This window comes from Ictalurus punctatus, chromosome 24, assembly GCF_001660625.3.
Source record: "Ictalurus punctatus breed USDA103 chromosome 24, Coco_2.0, whole genome shotgun sequence".
NCBI lineage: Eukaryota > Metazoa > Chordata > Actinopteri > Siluriformes > Ictaluridae > Ictalurus > Ictalurus punctatus.
In genome coordinates, this window is record NC_030439.2 from 21,487,843 (window position 1) to 21,495,342 (window position 7,500).

At 47.1% G+C, this 7,500-nt stretch overlaps 3 protein-coding genes across 3 annotated transcripts in view; 1 reads left to right on the forward strand and 2 right to left on the reverse strand.

Moving 5' to 3' along the window:
* The window catches only part of LOC108257108 (uncharacterized), a 4,687-nt gene extending 3,140 nt beyond the window's left edge, over positions 1–1,547 (forward strand). Inside the window, exons 3-5 of the mRNA XM_017454534.3 lie at positions 132–230; positions 988–1,128; positions 1,232–1,547. Of these exons, the coding sequence (XP_017310023.2) occupies positions 132–230; positions 988–1,128; positions 1,232–1,414 (423 nt within the window). The 3' untranslated portion in view covers positions 1,415–1,547. The remainder of the gene's footprint in view (positions 1–131; positions 231–987; positions 1,129–1,231) is intronic.
* LOC128629061 (uncharacterized) lies at positions 1,508–3,094 on the reverse strand. Its single transcript, XM_053675215.1, has one exon. The coding sequence runs from the start codon at positions 3,092–3,094 to the stop codon at positions 1,508–1,510; it is 1,587 nt and encodes a 528-aa protein (XP_053531190.1).
* A 963-nt stretch (positions 3,095–4,057) lies between these two features.
* The window catches only part of LOC108257109 (sterile alpha motif domain-containing protein 14), a 15,641-nt gene continuing 12,198 nt past the window's right edge, over positions 4,058–7,500 (reverse strand). The window contains exon 10 of the mRNA XM_017454535.3: positions 4,058–6,686. Within this exon, the coding sequence (XP_017310024.1) occupies positions 6,531–6,686 (156 nt within the window). The 3' untranslated portion in view covers positions 4,058–6,530. The remainder of the gene's footprint in view (positions 6,687–7,500) is intronic.

Genomic DNA, 7,500 nt, shown 5'->3' on the forward strand with positions numbered 1-7,500 from the left:
CAAGGAGAGTGCCATGTCAGCCCTGTATGATAGAAATATAGATTGTGTGTGTGTGTGTGTGTGTGTGTGTGTGTGTGTGTGTGTGTGTGTGTGTGTGTGTGTAATGTGACATTTCTTGTTGACTTTTTCAGCACTTTATGAGCGACCCCTTCAGTCTGGAGTACATCAGGGAGACGCTGGCGATTCCTTCTCCACCCAAACTCGCCCCCATCTCAGAAACACACACTCTGGTGAGAAAGATTTATTTACAGGTGCTTTGGTTAGTCTTCGATTACTCGGAGTTATCTGTGTCTTGGGACAGACCTGCGATGTAGTTCTGAGAGCTTTTACCTTAGTAAAGGTAACACTAGATTAGTCTTAAAGCAATTTTAAGACTCCTAATGGGAGTTTTAGTTTTAGTCCAGTTTAGTCCTGAGACATTTTTTTTGTTTTACTTCATAAGATATTGGGTCCTATAATGTTCCTATATTTAGAAGATCTTAAGAGTTTTTGGTTACTCAAAGTGTCCTAAGTAGTTTTGAAGAGTTCTAGATTAGTCCTGAGACATTTACACCGTGACAGTCTTGAATCGGTCTTAAACAGTGTTAGTTGGATGTGGAGAGATAGTCCTGAGGACTTTTTGGTAAATTCCAAAGAGTCTTGGATTAGGTTTAAGGACTTTTTTTAAATTAGTCTTAAAGAGCCCTGGATTCATCCCGAAAGAGGTTTACCTCAGTCCAGAAGAGCCCTGGATTAGTCCTAGTTTTTAGTTTGGAATGAGAAGTTTATATTTAATTGTGAGAATCCAGAAACTTTTGCGATAGTGCTGAAGTGTTTGCGTGTTGAGAAGTTTAAACTTTTTGGTTATTCTTAAGAAAATGATTACAGCTAATCCACACCCCTCAATCCTGAATGTTTTGGGGTTTAGTCCTGAGGGGGTGTGGATTAGCTGTAAGGTTTTGGGGTTTAGTCCTAAACCATTGTAACCCACCATGTCTCTTGGTGCAGGAGATGAATTTGGGCCGAATATCTGAAGGTCTGCAGCTCCATCAGTATCTACTGCAGAACGTGAAGGAGAAATTGGATTGTTCAGAAGAACTAACAACGTTACTGGCTGAAATCGTTGAGCTGAACACACACATCAATAAGGTGGGTTTCCTTTCAGTGTTAGTACTGGTCTCCTACGCGAATTACGTGTGATAAGTTGTATTTTTCTTACAGGTTGTGACGTTGTTGTTGTTGTTGTGTTCAGGTGCAGGCATTGGCTGGTGTTCCTGCTTCTAAGTCTCAGCTCGGCTCCGTCTCTGTCCTGGCTGATCTCAGTAAAGACGATTATAACCTGAAGGTGGGCGTTCACCTGCTGCTGGAGCAGCTGCGTGCCTTTGCTCAGGACACTGTACGCACCTTACGAGAAATTCAACACACACACTTCTAGCGTACAAGAACATTCTTTCATACGGTCTACTTTTTACATGAAATGCTATTTATTTATTTATTTAGTGAAATTTTTATATATATATATATATATTTATTTTTGTATGGCAGACGTGAGTGGGGAGAGTGAGGAGAGTGGGGTGGGCGGGGTGGGGTGGGGAGAGTGGGGTGGGCAGGGTGGAGTGGGCGGGGTGGAGTGGGGAGAGTGGGGAGAGTGGGGAGAGTGGGGAGAGTGGGGTGGGCGGGGTGGGGTGGGGAGAGTGGGGTGGGCAGGGTGGAGTGGGCGGGGTGGAGTGGGGAGAGTGGGGAGAGTGGGGAGAGTGGGGTGGGCGGGGTGGAGTGGGGAGAGTGGGGTGGGCAGGGTGGAGTGGGCGGGGTGGAGTGGGGAGAGTGGGGAGAGTGGGGTGGGCGGGGTGGAGTGGGGAGAGTGGGGTGGGCAGGGTGGAGTGGGCGGGGTGGAGTGGGGAGAGTGGGGTGGGCGGGGTGGAGTGGGGAGAGTGGGGTGGGCAGGGTGGAGTGGGGAGAGTGGGGAGAGTGGGGTGGGCGGGGTGGAGTGAGGAGAGTGGGGTGGGCGGGGTGGAGTGGAGTGGGCGGGGTGGAGTGGGGAGAGTGGGGTGGGCAGGGTGGAGTGGGCGGGGTGGAGTGGGGAGAGTGGGGAGAGTGGGGTGGGCGGGGTGGAGTGGGGAGAGTGGGGTGGGCAGGGTGGAGTGGGCGGGGTGGAGTGGGGAGAGTGGGGAGAGTGGGGTGGGCGGGGTGGAGTGGGGAGAGTGGGGTGGGCAGGGTGGAGTGGGCGGGGTGGAGTGGGGAGAGTGGGGTGGGCGGGGTGGAGTGGGGAGAGTGGGGTGGGCAGGGTGGAGTGGGCGGGGTGGAGTGGGGAGAGTGGGGTGGGCGGGGTGGAGTGGAGTGGGCGGGGTGGAGTGGGGAGAGTGGGGTGGGCAGGGTGGAGTGGGCGGGGTGGAGTGGGGAGAGTGGGGTGGGCAGGGTGGAGTGGGCGGGGTGGAGTGGGGAGAGTGGGGAGAGTGGGGAGAGTGGGGTGGGCGGGGTGGAGTGGGGAGAGTGGGGTGGGCAGGGTGGAGTGGGCGGGGTGGAGTGGGGAGAGTGGGGAGAGTGGGGTGGGCGGGGTGGAGTGGGGAGAGTGGGGTGGGCAGGGTGGAGTGGGCGGGGTGGAGTGGGGAGAGTGGGGTGGGCGGGGTGGAGTGGGGAGAGTGGGGTGGGCAGGGTGGAGTGGGCGGGGTGGAGTGGGGAGAGTGGGGAGAGTGGGGTGGGCGGGGTGGAGTGAGGAGAGTGGGGAGAGTGGGGTGGGCGGGGTGGAGTGGAGTGGGCGGGGTGGAGTGGGGAGAGTGGGGTGGGCAGGGTGGAGTGGGCGGGGTGGAGTGGGGAGAGTGGGGAGAGTGGGGTGGGCGGGGTGGAGTGGGGAGAGTGGGGTGGGCAGGGTGGAGTGGGCGGGGTGGAGTGGGGAGAGTGGGGAGAGTGGGGAGAGTGGGGTGGGCGGGGTGGAGTGGGGAGAGTGGGGTGGGCAGGGTGGAGTGGGCGGGGTGGAGTGGGGAGAGTGGGGAGAGTGGGGTGGGCGGGGTGGAGTGGAGTGGGCGGGGTGGAGTGGGGAGAGTGGGGTGGGCAGGGTGGAGTGGGCGGGGTGGAGTGGGGAGAGTGGGGAGGTCCCAGGACCTTTTCCCTGATGCATTTTGGTACATTTTGTGAATGTTATGTTTTATTTATTCTTCGCAATTTTTGTATTTCTTTTTTGCATGATATTTATAGAAAGGTACAACATTGTAAAATCAATGGAAACTGATTGTTTTATTGTATTTTATTAATTTATTTAATATATTTATTTATATATTCCTTCATTCACTGTCATTGATTCAGCAGCAGCAGGAGATGTGTTAATGTTACAGTTACGTCTCAGCCATTAGAAGTGTTATGATGTGTTTATTACAGCTGTGGAGCTTATATCACACCTGGAGTTTTATTCAGGCTGGATAATACATCATTTGTGCAATGATTCATTAAATAAATCAATAAATAAATAAATGCTTTTCTACATGATGCACAGCGTTTTTAATTCATGCCACATGTGAGATAGTAAAATATTTATTATTCTGGTTTATTCTGCAAAGCCGTGAGTGTGGAGTAAAGTGGAATAAATATCATTTAGATTTAATGAAGCAGGAAGACAAACCCTGTGTTTCAGTGCGGCTTCTAACGCGCCCTTATTCACGTCCCCTTAACCCCTACATCACTCTCCCTCCCCCTCTCCCCCCCCCTCTCTCCCCCCTCTCTCTATCTCTCTCTCTCCCCCTCTCTCCCCCCTCTCTCCCCCCTCCCCCTCTCTCTCTCCCTCTCTCTCTCTCCCTCTCTCTCTCTCCCCCCTCTCTCTATCTCTCTCTCTCTCCCTCTCTCTCCCCCTCCCCTCCCTCTCCCCCTCTCTCTCCCCCTCCCCCTCTCTCTCTCCCTCTCTCTCTCCCTCCCTCTCTCCCCCTCTCTCCCTCCTTCTCTCCCTCCCTCTCTCCCTCCTTCTCTCCCTCCCTCTCTCCCTCCCTCTCTCCCCCTCTCTCCCTCCTTCTCTCCCTCCCTCTCTCCCTCCCTCTCTCCCTCCCTCTCTCTCTCCCTCCCCCTCTCTCTCCCTCTCTCTCTCCCTCCCTCTCCCCCTTTCTCTCTCTATCAAGTTTCTGCTTAAAGGAATCATTAGGAACCTGACATTCCATTATACTAGCATTACATACCATTAGAAACACATTAAACCTCATTAGGAAGCAGGAAATCTGTAATGGTTTCGATCATGTAATGGGAATCAGATTAATGGTTTCCATTAGAAATGTTCCAGTTGCTATTAAACACTTGTTTTAGAAGTAGAATAAAATTTCACAATCCATTACAAACCATTAGAAACATCATATTTCATTAAACTGACCACAAGAAATAAATTAAATCCCATTAAAAACTGGAAAATCTGTACTGGTTTCCATTACAGGTTTTAATATTTCTCAAGGTTTGTAATGGTAGTTTAATGAAATGTGTGGTTTCTATTGGTTCCTAGTGGATTATCTGATTTTATTCTGATGGTAAAGAATGTCTTACTGGGTTCTAGTGGAAACATTTAGGAACCATTAAGCCATTTCCCATTTTGTGATGGAAACCATTACAGATGTTCTGGCATCTAATTGTTTTTAATGGACGTTGAATGCTCTGTAATGTTTAGTTTACTTTAATGGAATATCAAGTTCCTAATGGTTCCTGTAACCAGAAAATCCCTAATGGAAACCATTTCCCATGACATGACTGAAACTGTTACGCATTTTCTTAACGCACTGCGTATAGGTATAGCAAATGACGTAATGATATCCGTGATGTTGGCCTAACTATGAAATAGCATAATGCACACACTTTATGTGCAGTTAGCTTAAAAAATGGCCCAATTTTATTTAATTCTCTAATACGAAAAGCAGTAAGATATGACATTTTATGAAGTAGTATTAAAATGAGCACTGTTAGCTGTTAGCCGTTAGCCCAGAAATTAACTTAACTAGCAAATTAAATTCTTCAGTTATCCTGTGAGATGACTATAAGTTAGCCTGCTGCTAATAATGAGTACATCCAGCTGTTTACTGTATGTAAAGCATGCTAGTCATTAGTATAATGAACTGTGAGTTAGCTGGTCATTTAGCTAGCATGAGCTAGAGTGACAATTGGGGGATTCTGAGCTGTGTTATGGAGAATTTTGTGGCTCTTGTTTATATATTAAAAGGAAAACAATGTCAGCAATGCATTCTGGGTAAAACTGTGCTCCATCCCACATCAAACAAACCTCCCTTGAGCTGATAAAGTAAAAGAACCAGGCTTAAGAAGATGAGGAAACGTTAAAAACCGCATTGAAACACCCATCGCTAACTCTTGCTAACGCTGCTAGTTATCTCTGTAATGTCTTTGTTTTTTCCTCAATAAATATTTCTCTCGAGATGAAGTGAAGATATGGTCACACTTAGACGATACACACACACATCTCTATTACACACACGAGAACGGTGGAGCCGAACGTGTTATAACTCTGTTACGTAGCTAACCGACCAGTGTGATATTTCACATATAACACATAAGGCATAATAATATAAAGATAATAACGCAACACGTGCTGCATAACGCCAAAAAGAATCCCACGCCACTGCACGTCAGTGGGCCAACGAGGGACGTGTGTGTGCACGCTGTCACTAAAACCTAAAATGATTTGTGACGATCACAAACAGGAGTCGTTAATCGTGACTTTGCACTATTTTTTCATATCAGCATTAGCCATTTTAAGAAACACAGAAAATTCTAGAACACACAGAATCCGCTAATCGTATATCTAACTATAACGCAGCTGATTAGCAAGCGCGCACAAGTAGCCACACACATGTAAAGTCATAATAATAGCATATAAAACCACAGCTAGCTAATCGCTAATTAGCGGTTAGCATATGAGATTAGCACACTCAGATAAAGCTTGACAGAGATCTAGCTTTATGTACAGATGGGGAAAAAACACCCCTCAGAACCACGTACAAATGCTGATCTTGGTTCTGTAGGTGACTCCAGCTGTGACAGCAGCTAACTAGCATGCTAGCTTTTTAAATCCGCTAACACTTCTTCATTATTAGAAACCATGTAGAGATTTCTACTGGATGCTAGTGCGTTTCTGATGGTCTGTAATGGTAGATTAATGGGATGTGATGTTCCTAATGGTGGATTATCAGATTTTATTCTGTTCAGGAAATCACATAAAAACCGCCAATTAGCAGTTAGCGTACAAGATTAGCGCTCTACACAAATTAGCATGCGTAACAAAAGCCTGACAGATGACCACTAAGCATGTCTGAGCTCAAGTTCTATGTAAAAGACAATCTAGTGAACTTTCCACTGTCTGTAAACCAGCTCACTGTCGTTTTTCACTGCTAACCTGACACACACCAGCAGTGCATTATGGGTAATAATCACCCATAACATGCGACCCAGAACTCTTGCTAAAATGGACTAAGTGTGCTCTAGGATTTTCTCAAAATGGCCGACGTTTTAATAAGAACACTAAGTGAGTGTGAAAGTTTTTGGGGCGTTTGAGACGCAGCCCGTTTCTGCCTCCATTTTTAACTCTTCCTCTGCTCTTGGTCTTTCTTCCGCTGCTTCTCTCTCTGTTTCTCCAGCTTGTCCAGAGCTTTCCTCTCCTTTTCCGCTGCAGCGTGTATGTCTTTAATGCGACGCTTCAGAACGCTGCGATCCGATGAGTTTAACACACCCAGAGCCTGAACAAAACAACATTCATTCCCATCAGTTTGATTCGGACAGATCATTCTTAGTTTTAGATTTCAGACAGCGATTTCTCCAGCCCTGGCTTCCGAAGCCTCTCGTGTCACCTGTAGTTTATCGCTTTTGGGCGTGGCCTGCTCAGTTATTTATGTTCTGTTTTTGATTTGTCACCGTATCTCATCCTATCAACCAACTAAATGACTGATTTGCTGATGCCGGCTTTGATCTAGGCTGTTACAGGTTTCTTTTCTCCGTCTTAAAAAGGCAGTTCTCAGATCTACTCCTGGTTTAGGGCGTGTCTATGACATGACTGACAGGAGGAATGAAATCACAACCAAGGTTTTATAAAAACGCTTTTTCTAATCACATTGTTGTAGTTTTTTTTCAACAGTTAAGTACCAGATATTTTCATTATTTGTAATAACACAGTTGATCAAAAATATTGACCACGCCCCATTTAAATCTGTGAACTAGGATTAGTAATAGTGGCTTTGACCACTAGGTGGTGTACAACTCATATTCAAACCACAACACACACTGTTTCATCCACGCCCGCTTTGTTCTCCACGTTCTGCACATCCATGTATGGCTCTTTATTCCATCACTGTCGTCTTTCCTCCTGATTCTTCACATATAATCTCTGTGCGTCTAGCAGGAACAGGAAGGGTTTATTGATTCTGAGACTTTCTCCATTACTTCCTGTATGGACTATAGTATTATTTATCATTGCTGTTATTATTATGATTATTGTGGTTTATGTGTGTTTCAGGCCTCAGCCAAGAACTTTGCTATTAGGTCACATGTGCGTCC

Coding starts and splice junctions, on each gene's coding strand:
- LOC128629061 (XM_053675215.1), bottom strand. CDS start 3,094: ATGCATCAGGGAAAAGGTCCTGGGACCTCCCCACTCTCCCCACTCCAC.